This window comes from Solea senegalensis, linkage group LG8 (genome assembly GCF_019176455.1).
Source record: "Solea senegalensis isolate Sse05_10M linkage group LG8, IFAPA_SoseM_1, whole genome shotgun sequence".
Lineage (NCBI taxonomy): Eukaryota > Metazoa > Chordata > Actinopteri > Pleuronectiformes > Soleidae > Solea > Solea senegalensis.
This window is the reverse complement of record NC_058028.1, coordinates 858,429-878,545: the sequence shown is the minus strand read 5'-3', so window position 1 is coordinate 878,545 and position 20,117 is coordinate 858,429. Positions and strand designations below refer to the sequence as shown.

Below are 20,117 nucleotides of genomic sequence, written 5' to 3'. Positions count from 1 at the left end.
GTGTGGGGGGGGTAATAATGATACGCTCGCGCGAGACAGCCAATCACGAGGCTCTACGTCATCATCTGGCAACACTCAGTTGTGACGCGGATTTTCTGCGACAGACCGGAAGTTGATTTTCGTGCTGCGGCTTTTTTGTTTGTGTCTCAGTTGAAATCTTTATTCGTTCACGTGACGTCACATCACGGTTTAGTCGACGGTTCGGTATGAGTTACAGTCACAGAGGAGGAAGAAGAGGAGGACGAGGAGGACGAGGACACAGAGATGGGAGCAGAGAACGGTGGGACCGAGGAGGAGGAGGAGGAGGAGGAGGAGAACGAGGAGGAGGAGGAGAACGAGGAGGAGAACGAGGAGGAGGAGGAGGAGGAGGAGAACACCGGGACCGGGACCGGCCTCCTCCTCACCTGAAGGGCCGTGAGATCGGACTGTGGTACGCCAGGTACGGAGCAGTGAGGAGGAAACAGGCGGACAGGAGATCGGTAAGTGTGGACGATACACGGTATTCTCACACATCGTGACGTCATTGAATTCATTATTGTTGAAGAACCTTACTTTCCTCACTGATTGATGAATGAATGAATGTGTTATTACTAACATATTAGTAACATGCGTTCATTTTATAACAGTTCTTCTGAAGTATAATGTAAATTAGACACATGTGAAAAACCTTCGTGGATATGAGCTGCCCTTGAGCAAGGCACCTGGCCCTCAATGTTCCCCCGGTGTAGATTAATACAGAGGTAACATTCCCTGCCACTAACAGCTGAAACAAAGTGCTGTACAACAGAGATAAATAAGAGAAGATAAATCAAATATAAGAAATGACATCACAACAAACAACAAAACAATAAAGTACTGTAGAAAGTATTCATAAAAACAGAAATACAATAAAACTATAAAAGGATAACAAACAGTGTCTGATGTTGTTGTGCACAGCGAGCCGTGGTCCAGATGGACGAGGACAGAGAGCAGCACATCACTCAGCTGCTTCACAGTGTTCAGAGAGAGCAGCCGTTACCAGACAGACACCACAGACACGCGACTGTCTGTCAGTCTGACAGCTGGACGACAGACGACGACAGTCACTGGTGAGAGCGTCTGACAGAGCTTCACTGTTTGTTCACTGTCTCCCTCTCTGCATGATTCTAATGTGTGTGTGTGTGTGTGTGCAGTTACTTTGATGGGGATTTGCCTGAAGAGCAGAAACTGAAGCTTGACATTAAATCTGAAGAGGAGGAAGAACTTAGTCTGGACCACAAGAAATCCTCTTCAAAATCACACGGGTAAACAAAGCAGTGGATCATCATCATAATATTAATAATGTGAATGTGTGGTGATTTGTACCACATTCACACAATAACACTTTTCTTGTGTGATCCATTTTATTTACTTATACATGTTGTTGTTGTTGTTCAGACACTCAACTACAACAGTCGATAAAGATGGACCTCCAGACAGGTGGGATGAAGATGATCATCAGGAGGAGGAGAAGGAGGAGGACAGACGGACACTGAGAAGCAAAGACAAGGATGTAGAGTTCTTGTTTCAGGAAGTAGTCAGAGACACTTCCCTGGACAATGACTTGATGAGAGACTTCATGAGCAAGAAATCAGATCCAAAGTACAGAGAAATGCTGGTGAGTTGAAGTGTGACACACGACCTGTGTGTGAGTTTATTAAAGCACAGTGAAGAATACAATTATAGAATCATCTGCAGGTGAAAATACACCTGAACATTCACTCAGATCACACTTCTTATCTACATCACTGTTGCAGCTGCTGCTGTTCCCTTCATCACACACGACATGTGAAGAAGTGATTTACAGTCCTTTACTTTAGAAATACACATTAGAAGTATGTGTCTATTGTGTGTGTGTGTGTGTATTTATTTAAAGAAAGAACAGAAGAACACTGGAGCATTAATAACACATGTCATTGTTCAAGGAAGAGGAAGAAAACCTTGTGAGCATTGTAATAAACTAGTATTTATGTCATGTGAGTCATCAGGTGTTGATTTCATGGCTTTCTGTGTCTCTTGTGTTTGCAGAAATTCAGGGAAAAATTACCATCTTACGGCAAAAAAGAGGTTTGTTTTTTTTTACATTCACAAATCACACAATTTCTCTTTTATATGTTTTTTTAGATCATGAAAAATATAAATATAAATATCCCCCTTTCCTCCTCAGGAGCTGGTGGAGCTGATCCGCAGTAACCGTGTGTTGGTTGTGAGTGGAGAGACTGGCTGTGGTAAAACTACTCAGGTCACACAGTTCATCCTGGACGACTACATCAACAGAGGCATGGGCTCATTGTGCCGGGTCGTGTGCACACAGCCTCGTCGCATCAGTGCCATCTCTGTACGTATCTGCTGTTCTTTATGTCTGAATTTACTGGGTTATGTTTTGTTGTGGCTCTATAGTGTGTGTGTGTGTGTGTGTGTGTGTGTGTGTGTCAGGTAGCAGAGCGTGTAGCAGCGGAGCGAGCAGAAAGTGTTGGCAATGGAAATTCTTGTGGTTACCAGATCCGCCTACAGAGGTAAGGACATCTTTACAAATGTGTTCTGTAGTGTCGTCACCATTGTCTTATTTAGTCTGGTTGGGTTGTTCCAGCTGGTTACACTGGTAAAAAAGACCTAGTTAGTCCTGGGTCTAACCTGCTTTTTCATGAGTGGGAATGTGTTTAATGGGCCTTCACTCCCGGGTCACATGACCCTGCAGTGGAAGCAGGTTTTTATCAGACCTGGGTGAACGTGGGAGAATGAAACAAATCCACGTATTGTAATAATAATAATAATAATATAATAATATAATAATAATACTAAAGAGTCGTCACATGACACAGCTCAAATGACTGCTTTTGTTCATCAGACTAACAAAATATCAGGATTGTTTTTTTTGTCACTGTTTTGATGAAATTTGAATCACATGTTTGTTTTTTTCAGCCGGTTACCACGGAAACAAGGTTCAGTCTTGTACTGTACAACGGGTATTATTCTTCAGTGGCTTCGCTCAGACCCGTGAGTGTCATCATCATCATCACTTCAGCTGCTCTTCCTCTCTGTTTGTTTGATCCTCACTGACTGTAGAAGATACACTATTCTAACACACACACACACACACACACACAGAGCATCATATCATTGTGTGTGTCTTCAGTAATGCCACAGAGCTTGAATCACTCTTGTTTTGACGCCACATGTAGATTACTGTGGGTACATTCATCCACACTGTGTCAGTGTCAGTGATGTCTTCAGTCACAGGACACAGAATGGCTGCTTTACCACTCAACCTGTCTGTGGTCTGTGCTTCTGTCAGACTCTTGTCCAGTATTAGTCACTTGGTGTTAGATGAGATTCATGAGAGGAACCTGCAGTCAGACGTGTTGCTCATCATCGTGAAGGATCTGCTGAAGCTCCGGGATGATCTCAAGATCATCCTCATGAGTGCCACGCTCAATGCAGAGAAGTTTTCCAAATACTTTGGTAAGTCAGTCATGTGACGCACCAGCTGTTGTTCAGTATAATCGTTCATCTAATCATTTCCCTCTCTGTTCATCTTCCTGGAAGACAACTGTCCAATGATCCACATCCCCGGCTCAACTTTCCCTGTGGACGAGTTCCTACTCGAGGACATTGTAGAGATGACTAGGTGGAACAACACTACTCCCACACACACACACAAAATATCCCATAATATCCCTGTCAGTTTGTGATAACAGCGTGACGTCCCACTGGCAGATATCGCCCTCAGAATCAGGACCGTCGACCGTCATGGAAGAGAGGCTTTTGGCAGGGACAGAACTCCAGACCAGAGAAAGAAGAGAAAGAGGCCGAGTACAAAGACAAGTGGCCTTTATATGAGCATGCTCTGCGCGGAAGGTGAGTTTGTCACGACTGAAGTCACGACTGAAGTCACCAGTTTGTCACCAGTTTGTCACCAGTTTGTCACGACTGAAGTCACGACTGAAGTCACGACAGAAGTCACGACTGAAGTCACGACTGAAGTCACGACTGAAGTCACAACTGAAGTTCTGAAGTCACCCGAAGCGACTGAAGTCACGACAGAAGTCACGACTGAAGTCACGACTGAAGCGACTGAAGTCACGACAGAAGTCACGACTGAAGTCACAACTGAAGTCACGACTGAAGTCACCAGTTTGTGAAGTCACCAGTTTGTCACACTTTGTCACCAGTTTGTCACCAGTTTGTCACGACTGAAGTCACCAGTTTGTCACCAGTTTGTCACCAGTTTGTCACCAGTTTGACTTTGTCACCAGTTTGTCACCAGTTTATCACGTTTGTCACCAGTTTGTCACCAGTTTGTCACGACTGCTGACGACTTACAGACACTTCTGACAAAGTAAAGTCTCATTATTGCTGTTAAAAGTAGTTTTAGACTGTGATGGGACAGTGATCAGATCTTGATGTGGACACTGGAGACACACGTTAGTACCAGGTGTAAATACATGTGGTCATGGCGTTACAGTGTGACGCACCTTTACACATTTAAACCTGGAGTGGAAACATTATTAATGATCATTACATTCCCATGTTGTCTGAGTTTAACTTTCTGTTACATTGTTACAATCGACATGGCAATGATCACTGAATTGAAAAAAAAGAAAATCACTTTGGAACAGATTCATCAAAGGTCATGACCTCTGTCAGTTAAATCTTTGTGTTTCTTATTGATCATTTGTTGATTCATTAAATGATTGTTTATGTTTTGCAGGTATTCTGACAACACGATTACGACACTGCAGATGTTGGACAATAATGACAAGATTGACCTGGAGCTGATCCTGGCACTGATCCGTTACATTGTGCTTCATGAGCAGGTAAGTTTCACTCTGCTGTGACTCTGCTGTGGTTCTGCTGTGGTTCTGCCGTGGTTCTGCTGTGGTTCTGCTGTGACTCTGCTGTGGTTCTGCTGTGGTTCTGCCGTGGTTCTGATGTGGTTCTGCTGTGGTTCCTGTGACTCTGCTGTGGTTCTGCTGTGACTCTGCTGTGGTTCTGCTGTGACTCTGTGTGGTTCTGCTGTGGTTCTGTTCTGCTGTGACTCTGTTCTGTGACTCTGCTGTGACTCTGCTGTGGTTCTGCCGTGGTTCTGCTGTGACTCTGTGTTTTTGTCTCACAGGAAGGAGCCATCCTGGTGTTTCTCCCTGGCTGGGACAACATCAGCAGCCTCAATGACCTTCTCATGGCTCAGCAGATGTTCAAATCAGGTGTGCGCACACACACACACACACACACACACGCACACACACACACACACAGTGATGTTATATATTTGCGTGGTTTGTGTGGACAGAGTAGTGTGGTGTGTATCAAGTGAAATATAAATGAATAATGATATGAGTTGTTATTTGTCGTGCTTGTATCTGTGACAGTGTATAGTAACGTCTTTATTTTGCAGAGCGCTTCATTATCATCCCTTTACACTCTCTAATGCCCACTGTTAACCAGACGCAGGTCAGTCCTCTTCTGTTTCACTCTGTGTTCTCTTTTTCAAAAACTGAAGAAACAAAGCATGTCACTCTTTCCTCAGGTGTTTAAACGACCTCCTCCTGGAGTTACAAAGATTGTGATTGCTACTAATATAGCGGAGACCAGGTAAGTATGTACACTATGTGTGTGTCTCGTTATATTGTGTGTGTGTGTGCGCGTGCATGTGCGTGTGTGTGTGTGTGTATGTGTCAGTGTGTGTGTGTGTGTGTGTGTGTGTGTGTGTGTGTGTGTGTGTGTGTGTGCGTGTTGCGTTTGCATGCGCGGTGTGTGCATGCGTGTGTGTGTGCTGCGTGTGCATGTGTCTGTGTGCGCAGTGTCTGTGCGCGAGCGTCTGTGTGTGTGTGTGTGTGTGTGTATGTGCAGTGTGTGTGTGTGTGTGTGCGTGCCTGTGTGTGTGCGTTTGCATTTGCGTTTGCGTTTGCGTGTGCGTGTGTGTGCATGCGTGTGTGTGTGGGTGTGTGTATTCCATTTGTTTGACTCTCTCCTCTTTTCCTCTCAGCATCACCATCGATGACGTTGTGTATGTAATAGATGGAGGAAAGATTAAAGAGACCAACTTTGACACTAACAACAACATCAGCACCATGACCGCTGAGTGGGTCAGTGTGGCCAACGCCAAGCAGAGGAAAGGACGTGCTGGCAGGTGAGTGGCAGAGATGCACTCTAGATACACTCCTGTGTTAGATCTGAGCTGCTTCCTGTGTGCAGCTTCCTCCCACAGATTCACCCAGTGATTCACACTAACACATACATTCTTTCTCCCACCTCTGCTCTTGTGTAGAGTGCGTCCAGGGAAGTGCTATCATCTGTACAACGGCCTCAGGGCAGAGCTGTTGGACGACTATCAACTACCTGAAATCATGAGGACGCCACTGGAGGAGCTGTGCCTGCAGATCAAGGTTGTGTGTTTGGAGAGAAATGATACACTGTTGCCTTATAAGATGAGATGATTGTTGTTTTAGAGGACAACGTTGTTCTTTTAGAGGACAACGTTGTTCTTTTAGAGGACAACATTGTTCTTTTAGAGGACAGCGTTGTTCTTTTAGAAGACAGCATTGTTCTTTTAGAGGACAACATTGTTGTTTTAGAGGACAACGTTGTTCTTTTAGAGGACAGTGTTGTTGTTTTTAAGAGGTTGAATGTGGACAGTGGTGCAGTTGAATTACAGTCTCTTCAGTTTGATGAGAACAAAGCTTGAACATCCAGCACTGACTCATGGTTTTTGCCCTCCAGCTCTTTTGCCCTCCAGCTCTTTTGCCCTCTCTTTTTTGGTGGCTAACACAATTGTTCCAATCCTAAACCATGTTTCTTCTTTGCTTGTTCACTATTTTATCGTCCTGTTTAGTTTTCTTCTTTGCACCGAGACACATTTAAATCTATCTCTTCAGCTCACAGTCAGATGTATTTGTATGTGTGCACTAATGCATCAGAGCAGAGAGAACTCTAACCCATTCATAGGTTGAATAATATGAACACTTTCAAATGTGTGTTTGCTCAGTGGATTGTAATGTGATGTCATATTTGTGCTGCCTAGATTCTGAAGCTTGGGTCCATAGCTCGATTCCTGGAGAAAGCTCCGGACCCTCCGACTGAAAATGCCATTAACCTCGCCATCAAGAACCTCATGGACCTGGTGAGGAAAAGCAGAGTTTATTAAAAATGTATTATTGTATTATATACATATATAAACAAGTATCCATTTCTAGTTTTTTATTTTTAATTTTATTTTAATTTATTTAACCTGTATTTAACCTGTATGTATGTGTGTGTGTGTGTGTGTGTGTTAGAACGCTCTGGACCGGTCAGAGAACCTGACGGCTCTGGGTTTCCACCTGGCTCGTCTTCCTGTGGAGCCTCACATTGGCAAACTGATTCTGTTTGGAGCTTTGTTGGGCTGCCTCGACCCTGTTCTCACCATCGCTGCGTCACTCAGCTTCAAAGACCCTTTCTTCATTCCACTGGTAACCTAGCAACACAAATGCACACTTTTCTGGACTTGAACTACCAACTTCAGGAAAAATCCTAACCATTGTCATCAAGTCGGATTCAGAAAATGTGACGAATGTTTTTCATTTAATTGTCAACAAAATGTAAATTCATGTGTTTAAAGTTCATCCACCGTGTAAAGAATAAATTCATCACTCATTTAAAGAAAAGCCTGTTAATGCATTTGTTTGTCTCTCAGGGTAAAGAGAAGATGGCGGACATGAGGAGGAAGACTCTGTCCAGAAACTCAAAGAGTGACCACCTCACCATTGTCAATGCCTTCCAGGTAAGACGACACCTTTGTCCTTTATTTCTGTATTTTGTACACATTCAGACAGACAGGCAGGCAGACAGACAGACAGATTGATCGTCCATGTTTGTCCAGGGCTGGGAAGAAACCAAACAGCGTGGCGTCAGATATGAGAGAGAATACTGCTGGGATAACTTTCTGTCTGCCAATACTCTTCAGGTGAGCTCGGCACAAACTAGACCAAGGGCTTTTCTCTGTGGACAGTTCAGGTCTTCATGTGGTCTTTTTTGTCCTTTTATCATTCAGATGCTGCACAACATGAAGGCTCAGTTTGCTGAACATCTAATGCATGTAGGTTTTGTCAGCAGCAAGAACCCCAAAGACCCCAAATCTAACATCAACTCAGGTAAGTGAAGTTCATTCATCTCAGTGTTAAAACCAGGCTGTGAAACACTGATGAAACACTGATGAAACACTGATGAATTATGAAATGTGAATGTAGCAGTGCTCATTTATTTTTGTTTTTCCCCTCAGACAATGAGAAGTTAATCAAAGCAGTGATTGTAGCAGGTCTGTATCCAAAGGTGGCCATGATCAGACCGTCCCACAGCAGAAAGAGGCCGGGGTGAGTCTGTGGACAATCACTGTCCTTCACTCTTTAATATCTCGTCAATACTTTCATCTTCAAACGTAAACTTCATTCTCTGGGTGACCTGTGCTTCCAGTGAATGTGTGAATGAAATGTTTCCACGGAATGAGGTCACGTGACTGATGACAAAGGTGAGGCTAATGTTTCATTCATTCATTCGTTCATTTTCAGAGTTAAAGTTTACACCCAGGCTGATGGAAAAGTCTGTATCCACCCGAAATCCGTCAACGCTGAAGAGACGGACTTCAACTACACGTGGCTCATTTACCACCTGAAGATGAAAACTAGCAGTGTGAGTGATTCAATTCAACTTTATTTGTAAAGCGCTGAGTCATAACATACACGTTCTCAACACTAGGGGGCAGTGGAGGGAGACGAGGTAGAGACAGAAGAGAGACCCGGAGCAGATAGATAACAATTATATCAGGTTATAAGTTTAAACAGATCTATGTTTATACAACTATGATGTCATTCATATAAGCAGCAGCTAAACAATTAGACTATAATTACATTATAGTATCATAATAATACAATAATAATAATATCTGTAGTAGTGAAAGTACACTTAATTCCAAAGCAGGTTCCAGTTGGCTTGACTCGTGCAGTTTTAATTCATCAATCACGAAGGCGAGAGAGAGTTGTGTGAAGTGGAAGCACATAGAAGGTAAAAAGTAGAGGCCCGAGCACTGAGCCTTGTGGAACTCCACAATTAACTTTTGTTTGTAATGAGGCTTTATCATTAACTTGAACACACTGGACTCAGATAAGTCTGATTCAAACCAGCAGAGTCTGCAATAAAACATTATGATCAGTGCAGTCACATGCAGCACTGAGATCTAACAGATGATTCTTTGTCATGTTGTCCCTTTGAAGTGGGAAAATAAAGCATCACTGGTTAAAGGTTAACAGTGGGACTTCAGTCTGTGACTTTCACCAAATGAATATTTGATTACATGCTGCCTTTCAACTCTCAAAGGGTTAGGGTTATCTTCTCATGCTTCAGAGTGTCCATATCTGCTGCTGCTGCTGCTGCTGCTGCTGCTGCTGTTGCTGCTGCTGCTGCTGCTGCTGCTGCTGCTGCTGCTTCAACTCTGTGTCTCTCCTCAGATCTTCCTCTATGACTGCACTGAAGTGTCCCCGTTCTCGCTGCTGTTTTTTGGAGGAGACATCAGCATCCAGAGAGATGAGGACCAGGACACCATAGCAGTGGACAAGTGGATTGTCTTCAGATCCCCAGCACGCATCGCTCACCTTGTGAAGGTAAGTCAAGGACAAATTCACTCCAACAAATCTGTCCTGTGAAGTGACCTCTAACCTCTGGCTGCCTTCTGTTCCAGAGCTTAAAGAAAGAGTTGGATTCTCTGTTGGAGGAGAAAATCCGTAATCCTTCACCTGTCGACTGGAATAACCGTCAGTCCAAAGACTGTGCCGTCATCACAGCCATCATAGACCTCATCACCACCCAGGAGAAGAGCACTTCTGCCCCGAGAGGGCAACACCTTCACTTCACTGATGACAATGACTAGAAAAGACATTTGTGATAATCATCACTGAGCTGATGAATCTGTTTCCACATCATCTGGTAACATCCACAAACACAAACATCACTGTAATTGACTTTCATCTGAAATACTAATAAAACATCTGATCAGCCGAGTGTCATTTTTAAAATAATAATTACATTATAGGATGTTTAAAAACACTTTGTTGTTTAGGTTTGTATGGGACTGATACATGAATGTGTTCATAAAGTCACTGAATGAGCTGAGGAATTCAAATATAACTTTATTATTATAATAATAACGTCTGACTTTAATAGTCTGAATTTAGGAAATGTATTAAAAATCACTGTAATGTTAAATGAAACTGTACAAATGAGTAATGTGGAAACATTTGGTTTTGGGTTTACATGTAAATAAAGAGCAGATATACAACAACTGTATCAAGTTATACGTTTAGACAGAACAGCACCCATTAGGTCATAATAACTGAAAGTAATGGATCAGAAAGCTGTGAGATGACACCACTGTCAAGACATACTATGTAGTTTTGTTTCTCATTTCCAAAACTGATTTTCAGGTGTGTGTGTGTGTGTGTGTGAAGAACCTCGCTTCTGAAATAAATAAAAAAAAACGGCGGAATCAGAACTCGCGGTGCAACATCCAGATAGTAAAACAATGGCTGAAACAAGTCTTTGAATATTGTATTTACTATTGTACAATATTAGTTTCCTGCCCTTATCCGTTTAGTGTTTTTGTTTTTGTCTTTATATAAGTTAATGTTTTTGTTTTTAACCTTGGACGTTTGTTTTAACAGTAAAACCAGAGACAGAGGTTGAAAATGAGCCTCTAGAAACATTTGTTTTGTATTTCATATGAAATCATGTTTAATGCATTTCTTCCTGCTCAATAAACGTCTAAATAAATAAAAAGTGTGTGAGTGTGAGTGTGTGAGTGAGGGGCAACACTGCCCCTGTGTGGTGAACTGAAGAAACAACATGTTGATGCAGCTGTGGCATTGAAGAGGTATGGGTTAAATAATAATAAAATAATAAATGTTATTTGTATATGTGCAGAGAGTGATCCACACGTATTTCCTGATTTGAGTACGTGTTTTGAAAGTCAAACAAATACCATTTGTAACTTGTATATTGATTTTTTATAAATATAGATGTGTATTTGTAAATAATAATGATGACATTTGTAAAAGTGAAGATTGCATTTGTGAATTGTGATTCGCCCGCACACACACACACGCATTCCTGTCTTTTTTGAGACGTTATATTTGTCTCAGTAATGCTTCCCTTCACCAGCAGGTGGCAGTGTCTCGATAAAGTGACTGAAGTGTTTCCGGGTGTTGAAGGATCACAGTATCCAGCCCGGCAAAGGTTACAGACACGAACAACGACGCTAACATTCACGGTGAGTCAAATACACAAAACTACGAATTCATCTGTTCGTGACGTCACACCTCGTTACATGTATCTGTCACGTGGTTATTGTCTGAGATGAATTATATCGCAGACATTGTTTTGACACTGTGATAGTTTAACGTGACTCCGCCTGTCTGTCTGTGTGTGTATGTGTGTGTGTGTGTGTCTCTCTCTCTGTCTGTGTCTCTGTCTGTCTCTGTCTGTGTGTGTTTGTGTGTGTGTCTCTGTCTGTCGGTCTGTGTGTGTGTGTGTGTCTCTGTCTGTCTCTGTCTGTGTGTTTGTATGTGTGTGTCTCTGTCTGTCGGTCTGTGTGTGTTTGTGTGTGTGTGCGTGGGTGCGTGCGCGCGCAGTGATGCTGTCTGAAGTGGTGCAGGTGCTGCGTGGAGCAGGTAAAGTGGGCTCTGCTCTGCTGAGCACGCAGGGGGAGCAGCTCTGCCTCGTGACCTCTAACTCCAGTCTGGGAGCAGGGCTGAAAGTCGCTCAGGGTCTGGTGTGGGGTCCGGTGCGTGGTCTGCTGGACCCCTTCATGGGAGCCAGTAATGAGGTGAGGATTTTGAACCCCTTTGAACTCTGGGAAATGTGTGATGAGCTTCAGAAATGACGTATGTGTCCACAACAGCCCACTGTCCAGTGTCCACAACAGCCCACTGTCCAGTGTCCATCAGCTGTTTTATGATGAATTCTATGCAGCTTTTAGTTAGAAAGTGAAGGTGCTGAGTTTTGTGGGGAGATGTGGAGTTATTTTATTTCTCTGTGACTAACTGAAGTTCTAAGGACACATTATAATAACTTGCTGACGTCTTTAACAGCCAGACTCAGTAAAGGAAGACGTGTTTCCTGATGCAGAAGGTTGGGAGAACATGGACGTGGATGAAGCAGCTCAGTGGGCTGGTGGCTCTGACGCCTCCTCTGATGCAATGCAACAAAACCACACAGAAGCTGGAGCTGCAGTAGATATGTCATCAGGTAATGGACAAAAAAAACATTCTTATGCATGGAGAAATATTAGCATTAAAGCATTAATACTTTTTAACCATAAGATATTAGTGACATCTTTAAATGTTGTTGTCTGACTTGATAAGATTACCAAAGCATTTAATCTCTTCATCTTCTTCTTCTCATTCGTCTTCTTCTTCTTCTTCTTCTCTGCACCACAGACGTACATCCACCCTCAGGTGGCGCAGGAGGAGGGGCCAGCTGGCCGAGGCAGAATGCGCGCTTCCTTCACACCGCAGTTTCACACGTTCACAGGTTCCACTGCCAGACCAGGTCTGTGCACGACACTGTGGAGGCCAGACTCACGGCAGAGGACATCCAGAAGGCCAGGGAGTCCAAGCAGTCCCGGGTCAAACCTGTGAGACAGAAGGTTGGTAGAAGGCTCAGATCATTGTTTTATTCTTAACAACAGTTTTATGTGGAGAAGAAACCATAACCATACGTCGATACTGTTTAGAGTTAAAGGTTAAGTCAACACAGGAGAAGTGACTTCAAACGTATGGATTGTTCTTTTATGTCTTCTTTCAGTTAAGTGACCGTGCAAAAGAGAGCAAGGTGCCTGCCAGTAGAATCAGCAGGCTCGCTAACTTTGGAGGTAAGAATGTTTGATTCAGTTTCAGTTTGTCTCATCACTTTCTGCACCTCCTCCTCTGGACTTTAACAACCTCACAACGAGAGCGAGGCCAGCTGTCCTCAGAAGAAGCCGGGCGGTGCACGACCAGCAGAGGTCGCTGTCGTGCAGCAGCTTCTGTGCAGTCTGAAGAAAGAGTCCCTGACCAGAAGGAATTAACCTGGAGCTGCTGCACTTCCTCCAGCCGACCTGATGGTGGCACCACAACAGCACGTGTGTGCCACAGAGTCCAGTCAACCAGGTTATTAACTATCAGAGCTCTGTCTCTGTCTGACAGTTGAGAGAGCAGCCATTTCCCACTCCCACCCAGTCCTGTCTCTGCAGTTCATCACTGCGGAGTGGACACCTAAAACCCTGATCCCCCTATGTCCCCACTGAAGCTTCTGGAATCTATATTTGAAAGATCAGCCTGGATCATTTCATCCAAGTCATGATGTCTGCAGTGTTACCAACCAACCACGCTCAGACCCCCGAACCGTAGTCAGGAGACCTCCCAAGACCGCTAGCTCCTTTAGCTCGGATTAGCTCGTTACGGCAACAACACATGAAACCACACACTGCAGCTGATACACAGCCTCTCTTATTATTGTTATTATTATTATCACAATAAGAGCAATAAGTCACAATATGCAGGTGACAGAGATATTGTCTCAATAAAAAAACAGATCCACTTTTCTATGTTGATAAGAGCATTAAAATGAGAAGAAATGATGGGACACAAAGAAATCAAGAGACATTTACAATAGATACAAATGTGTGAATAATGGCGAGTTAACTATGACATTAATGTGATTAATCGTGACTAAATATTTGAATCGTTTGACAGCTCTAATTAAAATGTCTCAGAAGACAACATCTCCACCTTGAAACACGGAACACACACACACACACAATACTACATGTTTGAAAACACTCTCAGACACACACTCCACACTGTGGGAGTGACCAGAATGAACAGGTCACATGTGAAGGAGGACATGAGGACAGTTGGTCTAACAGAAGAGGACACAAAGGATAGGACAAGATGGAGGTAGATGAACCCTGAAAGAAGACGAAGATGGAGTGAAAAGAAGACATTTTAGTTTGGTAAACACTTATGAAAATATAGCAGACACGTGTAGTTTCACACTGATCAGATGATCCTTCAAACATGTCTTTCGTTGCCCTGGATTTGAAATCCCTGATGTCTCTGTCTCTTCACTGCAGGACTGGCAGTGGGGCTGGGACTGGGTGCCATCGTAGAAGTGGCAAAACAGTCACTGGGAGGCAAACAAACGGGAGGTGAGAGTACAGCGTTCTCTTCTCACATGAACAGCTGGTCACAGCTGGTCACAGCTGGTCAACCCCAGGGTCATTGCTAATGTGTCAGCACCTTCCATTCGACCTTTTGAGCAGAATGACAACAGAGACAGTGACGTGACACTGGTTTGGTGTCAGAATAAGAACCTTACAGCAGCACAGAAATATGCTCCGTGTCGAGGCGAGCCGGGACCGTAGGTGTAAAAGGGGCTTTAGTCTATTTCAATGAACAGACATTAGCCTGTGTTTTATTCCTGCTTCTGTCAGTGTCACTTCTAATAATGACTCCACCTCTTCTACATGAACACACAGACGTTGTCTATATTTCAGGTGTCGTAAATAAATGATGTTTTTCTGCAGACACGAGCGCTCTGCTGGACTCTGTCCTCCTGTCCGAGGCCAACGCCGAGCGAATAGTCAATACTCTGTGTAAAGTCCGCGGAGCCGCGCTGAAGATCGGACAGATGCTGAGCATTCAAGGTGAGCGCTGGAGGATCCGCGTCGCTGTGAAGTTCTGTTCTCGTGTCCGCGGTCGTCAACTGTGCTCTCATCACCTCAGATAACTCCTTCATCAACCCCCAGCTGCAGAGGATCTTTGAGCGCGTGCGACAGAGCGCAGACTTCATGCCCACGTGGCAGATGAATGTGAGTGGAGCGCGATGATGTTGCACGTGTTTGACAGATGAGAGGCACTGGCATTAAAGGAAGTTCTCGTGTGTGTGTGTGTGTGTGTGTGTAGAAGGTTTTAGAGGAGGATCTGGGTCCTGGATGGAGAGACAAACTGTCCTCTTTTGAAGACAAACCATTTGCTGCTGCTTCCATTGGCCAGGTGCATCATGGGGTATTAAAGGATGGTCGTGAATTAGCCATGAAGATTCAGGTATGAGGCGACACATACACACTCCATACTTCCGTCTTTGTCTTGTTGTGCTGATGAGTTTTTTATTCTCGTTTGATTCTTAGTATCCTGGAGTAGCAGAGAGTATCCACAGTGACATCAATAATCTCATGTCTGTGCTGAAGATGAGCGTGGTCCTGCCCGAAGGTGATCATGCTTCACATTTGACTCGTTTTTATTGTTTTTATTATTGTTGATTATCTTCATTGTGGTGTGTGTTCGTGTGTGTGTGTGTGTGTGTGTCTCCACAGGTCTGTTTGCTGACAGCAGTCTCGAGGTTCTTCAGCGGGAGCTGGTGTGGGAGTGTGACTACAAGAGGGAAGCAGAGTGTGCCAACAAGTTCAAGTATGGACTCATCGAGTATTTTCATGTTTTTACACTTTGTATTTTTGTGCTTCACTGAACAAACTGGAAACTTGTAGATGGTAAAACATATTTAGTTCACATTTAAACCAACATAGTGTCTTGTCTTGATGGAATTGTACTGAACGTACATGTTCTGCCGCCTCCAGGTCTCTGCTACAAGGGGATGACTTCTTCCAAGTCCCCGACGTGATTGATGAGCTGTCAGGAAAGAGGGTTCTGGCCATGGATCTGGTACACGGAGTCCCACTAGACCACTGTGTAGACCTGGACCAGGAGACCAGGAACCAGGTATGTCTCACAGGACTCATGGAACTCCTCAGTGTCTCTTTAACAGCAGCCATACACTGACTTTGCCATGTTTTTGACTCACATTAGGATGAAATGTTGTGCTGATGTTGATTATAGTGAGTTATTGTACATGAATGATAACAGAAAAGTCTTCTCTCCAGATCTCCTTCAGGATCCTCCAGCTGTGCCTCAGGGAGCTGTTTGAGTTCAGGTTCATGCAGACGGATCCAAACTGGTCCAACTTCTTCTACAACTCAGAGACCAACAAGGTGAGATGATCTGCTGTCCATGATGTCCACCCCACACACACACACACACGATGACACACTGGGGTGTTTCTTTCAGGTTGTTCTGTTGGACTTTGGAGCATGCAGAGATTACCCACAGTCCTTCACAGATGACTACATACAGGTAATTATACTTTAACAATCCGTTCATCCTTTTGATCTTTCAGTGTCTGGTTTCTTACCAAACAACTGAGTGATTCAGTGATTATGAGTTAGTTAGTTAGTTAGTTAGTTAGTTAGTTAGTTGTTGTTTAAATGATGAAACACCAACCTGTGCAGCGAGGTTTGTGTCAATAATTCAAATGATTATCATCATCACCACATCAATTTAAAACGATGACATAGATTATGTTTAACGTGATCACTTCACCACACACACACACACACACACACACACACACACACACAGTTTGGAATGACCGGAAAGGTGCAGGTTACCCCTTTTGGCATCTAAAAGAAATCACTAGGACTGTATGTTAGTGAGCTAGGGTAAATTATTAATGATCATGATCATCATTCCTGATTATCCAGATCATAGGAAATCACCACATTTATTTATTATTTATTTTTACCATAGTGCACAATAAACCTTTTTTATTCAAACATGGACACACATTCATGTTAGTAAAATAATACTAATATTATATAATACTAACACTGTGTGTGTGTGTCGTGTAGGTGGTGCACGCTGCTTCAGTGGGGGATCGAGCGACTGTTCTTTCCAAATCAAAGGAGCTGAAGTTCCTGACAGGCTTTGAGACGAAGGTAAAATCCTTTATTTTTGACGTGTTTAAGTCTCCTCTCTCTATCTTTTGATTTACTCTACATTCGATCCTGGTTTGTTTTAGTCCACTTCAGTCCGCTTTGGTGTGATCACAGTAACAACATGTGAGTCAGTGTTTCTTTGCTGAGCGGCTCATGTTTGTCACGAGTGAAGATGGCTTTAGAACCACGGTTGTTGTTATGAAGGTCTCCGTCTCTGGAATCAGCTACCTGACTATCTGAAAAACAGTTTTTATTCAACATCATTTAAAAAGGCTATCAAAGGCAACCTCGTCAGTCAAACTTCAGAAGTCATCTCGTTTATGTTGTTTATCTATTGTCTTACATTAATCATTCATGTATGTTTTTTAGTGTATAATCACTTAGTTGATTGCTTCTTTCTTTTTAATTGTCATTATCGTTATTATTCTTATTATTTTTTGTCTTTGATTGCAACAGGGCTTTGATTTACGTCTTCATGGGAGAGGTTTTCATAGAAGCCCTCACAGGTTTCATACCTTTCCTTCGCACGTCCCAATCATAATAATTATTTTACATTATTTTAAATTATAAGTGTATTTCCATACAGTCTACCCCCGTCAGCCTCTCTCCCCCTTTCCATGCGTCACTATCCATGAGTTGCCATTTAAGGCAAAAAGAAAAAACGATATTCACAGTATGGCTGCAGGAGATGTGGTTTACTCTTCATAAGATTCCCCAGTGATTATATTTGCATTTCCACGACAGCGCCATTACAACGTGTCACTAGTTTGTTCAGAACCAGCTGTTTATCACTGCTGACTGCTGCCCCTTCTGGTAGGTTTGTGTCACTGATTCTCTCTCTGTGGACGTCTGTGTGTGTCTGGAGTGACACAAACCTTCACTTTACTTATGTGTCTATGGCTGTGACGTCTCCCTTACATATCTGTGGACTCTCCTCGTTTATAACTACTGTGTGTTATAAATGTCACTTGGCCGCGCATTTATAACGCACATTACTGCTGCTGTCGTTATATATTATTACATATATTATTATTAGTGTTGTTGTTGACACAGGTGGTGGATTTGTTTCACCTCATTTTCATCCTCTGTGGATGTCCGACTGTGACACGAGTACGCAGGGACCATCTAATACCTACACCGAGAATGACTTTATGGGCATTCCATTGTATTATGAAGATGGTTTTAGCTAATATTCTCAATACAAATTCCCAGAAATGATGAAAAATCAGTCTATAGTGATTTATAGTGATAATATTAACCATTATTCTGAACGTAGTATAATCTACAGGAGGTTAATGAAGTGTGTAGTAATTACACTTTATTATGATGAAGATAAAAGAACATTTGCTTTGTCAGTGCTGACATTTGTAGACGGTCCCTGATCGCTAGTATTACTGTGAGGGTTAGGGTTGATTGTTCTTTTATATCGTTTCACAATCACATTATTTAACTCTTTCTCCTCCCTCTGCTCGACATCAGGCATTTGAGGACGCCCACGTTGAGGCCGTGATGATCCTCGGTGAAGCCTTTGCTTCCTCGGAGCCTTTTGACTTCGGCACCCAGAGCACCACGCAGCGCATCCAGAGCCTCGTCCCCGTCATGCTGCGCCACAGGCTCACCCCGCCTCCTGAGGAGACTTACTCCCTGCACCGCAAGATGGCCGGCTCTTTCCTCATCTGCTCTAAGCTGAAGGCACGTATACCATGCAAGGACATGTTCCTGGACGTGTACAAGGCCTACAATCACAGGAAGCAGGCGGCGCAGGCGGCGCAGGCCAGAGCGTAAACCCTCAGGAACAAGGTTACGACCACACTAAGCTGAGGGGCTTCTGTGAAGAGGAACCCAAGGATCGATTCATGAATTCACACGCGTTTATGTCAATATGCAACTGACTGTATGACAGAATGCTCGAGTGAATGTGAAATTGAAAATTTAGTTTATTCAAAACTAAATCATTGTTCTAAACCATCACTCATACTAATGTAATAATACATTAAAAATGGATTAAGGATTAAGGAGAATGTCACAGTACACACAGTATCAACTATAACCAACTTGACTTTTTAAAAAAGCAAGCTATATTCCCTTTCTGTTGCCATGGTTGAAGTGAAAGAATTGTTACGTCCTGCTCGTGTGTGTTGGTGAGAAAAGAATGGGATTTCCTGTCATTGAGGACAGATAATGGGCCCAGTAGTGCCTGTATAATAACACTGTTGACACACAAGTGCTGTCCTTATCAGAGGAATTAGTGAAAGCAGTCTGAAGATAATAACTGATCATGGTTTTACATTGTGACACTCCATAACTGACACCATCATTTATTACTTTGTAGGTTTGACACTTTGTAACATAAAAGACGGCATGCTTTTATTAAACAATATAAAATGGAGAACATATTCATGTGCCTCACCAAGTGTTGTTAAGTGTCAAGGATTCTTTCTACTCCATACAGACCTCAAGCTCTCCTCATATTGATTTCTGCAAAAGTTGGACAATGGTTTCCTCTCCACTCAGGTTCAGTTTCCTGCAGAAACCAAACATTTATTTTTCAAACTTTAGCTGTTTCATAAATCATTACTTTCTTTAACTCTTTTGTGCCGTTTCACTTTCAAAACATCCGACATGTAGTATTTAATCACGATTAATCGCATTAATGTCATAGTTAACCCACGATTAAACACAATTAATCACACATTTGTATCTATTCTTTTTGTTCCATTATTTTGACTCATGCTCTTATCAACATAGAAAAGTGGATCTGCTTGCTTTGTGCAGATGTTTTTTTATTGAGACAATATCTCTGTCACCTGCACATTTGCACTTATTTCTCTTATTATGAGAGGTTATAAGTGCCATTCTTCAACACAGACGGAGTCCCGTGGTTTAATGTGTTGTTGCTGTAACGAGTTAATCCGAGCTAAAGGAGCTAGCGGTCTTCGGAGAGCTCCTTACTACGGTTCGGGGGTCTGCTAGCTTGGTTGGTAACACTGCATCAGTGGGGAACCTTCAGGGCCTTCTACGCCTGAGTAGAAGTGAGTATTAAACTGAATATGACTGAGTATTAAATAATATATACAGTATATATGTATATATATATATATTTATATATATATAGATATATATACATATATATATATTGTTTTATCTATGTCATTTAATTTAATACAATACATTGAATACATTTTCTCTCGTCCATGTTCTAACGTTAAGTTTACTGTCAAGTTCCCATCAGCAATGAAAGGGTTACTGACACATGTTATCCAAT

At 42.8% G+C, this 20,117-nt stretch overlaps 2 protein-coding genes across 2 annotated transcripts; both read left to right on the top strand.

Annotated features, from left to right (window-relative positions):
- Positions 1-91: 91 nt before the first annotated feature.
- Positions 92-10,327, top strand: dhx36 (DEAH (Asp-Glu-Ala-His) box polypeptide 36). Its single transcript, XM_044032713.1, has 26 exons — positions 92-479; positions 937-1,088; positions 1,173-1,283; positions 1,417-1,636; positions 2,047-2,085; positions 2,186-2,356; positions 2,455-2,534; positions 2,941-3,015; positions 3,314-3,480; positions 3,565-3,646; positions 3,736-3,876; positions 4,730-4,835; positions 5,135-5,222; positions 5,414-5,469; positions 5,546-5,610; positions 6,005-6,148; positions 6,287-6,404; positions 7,040-7,138; positions 7,293-7,466; positions 7,691-7,777; positions 7,877-7,960; positions 8,048-8,147; positions 8,276-8,366; positions 8,562-8,682; positions 9,498-9,650; positions 9,728-10,327. Exons 1-26 carry the CDS (start codon positions 207-209, stop codon positions 9,914-9,916), a joined length of 3,186 nt encoding a protein of 1,061 aa, XP_043888648.1. The 5' UTR covers positions 92-206; the 3' UTR covers positions 9,917-10,327.
- A 924-nt stretch (positions 10,328-11,251) lies between these two features.
- Positions 11,252-19,248, top strand: coq8b (coenzyme Q8B). Its single transcript, XM_044032834.1, has 16 exons — positions 11,252-11,311; positions 11,673-11,866; positions 12,132-12,288; positions 12,480-12,688; positions 12,847-12,913; positions 14,156-14,230; positions 14,609-14,728; positions 14,808-14,893; positions 14,988-15,128; positions 15,212-15,293; positions 15,398-15,491; positions 15,659-15,800; positions 15,962-16,069; positions 16,146-16,211; positions 16,766-16,852; positions 18,332-19,248. The coding sequence occupies exons 2-16, from the start codon at positions 11,675-11,677 to the stop codon at positions 18,635-18,637; spliced, it is 1,932 nt and encodes a 643-aa protein (XP_043888769.1). The 5' UTR covers positions 11,252-11,311; positions 11,673-11,674; the 3' UTR covers positions 18,638-19,248.
- Positions 19,249-20,117: the final 869 nt, after the last annotated feature.

Excerpts from the sequence above, each read along its gene's own strand:
- dhx36 (XM_044032713.1), top strand. The coding sequence starts at position 207 with ATGAGTTACAGTCACAGAGGAGGAAGAAGAGGAGGACGAGGAGGACGA. Across the intron at positions 1,637-2,046 it reads CAAAGTACAGAGAAATGCTG|AAATTCAGGGAAAAATTACC; the intron begins GTGAGTTGAAGT and ends TTGTGTTTGCAG. Across the intron at positions 9,651-9,727 it reads GCATCGCTCACCTTGTGAAG|AGCTTAAAGAAAGAGTTGGA; the intron begins GTAAGTCAAGGA and ends CTTCTGTTCCAG.
- coq8b (XM_044032834.1), top strand. The coding sequence starts at position 11,675 with ATGCTGTCTGAAGTGGTGCAGGTGCTGCGTGGAGCAGGTAAAGTGGGC. Across the intron at positions 12,689-12,846 it reads TCAAACCTGTGAGACAGAAG|TTAAGTGACCGTGCAAAAGA; the intron begins GTTGGTAGAAGG and ends GTCTTCTTTCAG. Across the intron at positions 14,894-14,987 it reads TGCCCACGTGGCAGATGAAT|AAGGTTTTAGAGGAGGATCT; the intron begins GTGAGTGGAGCG and ends GTGTGTGTGTAG.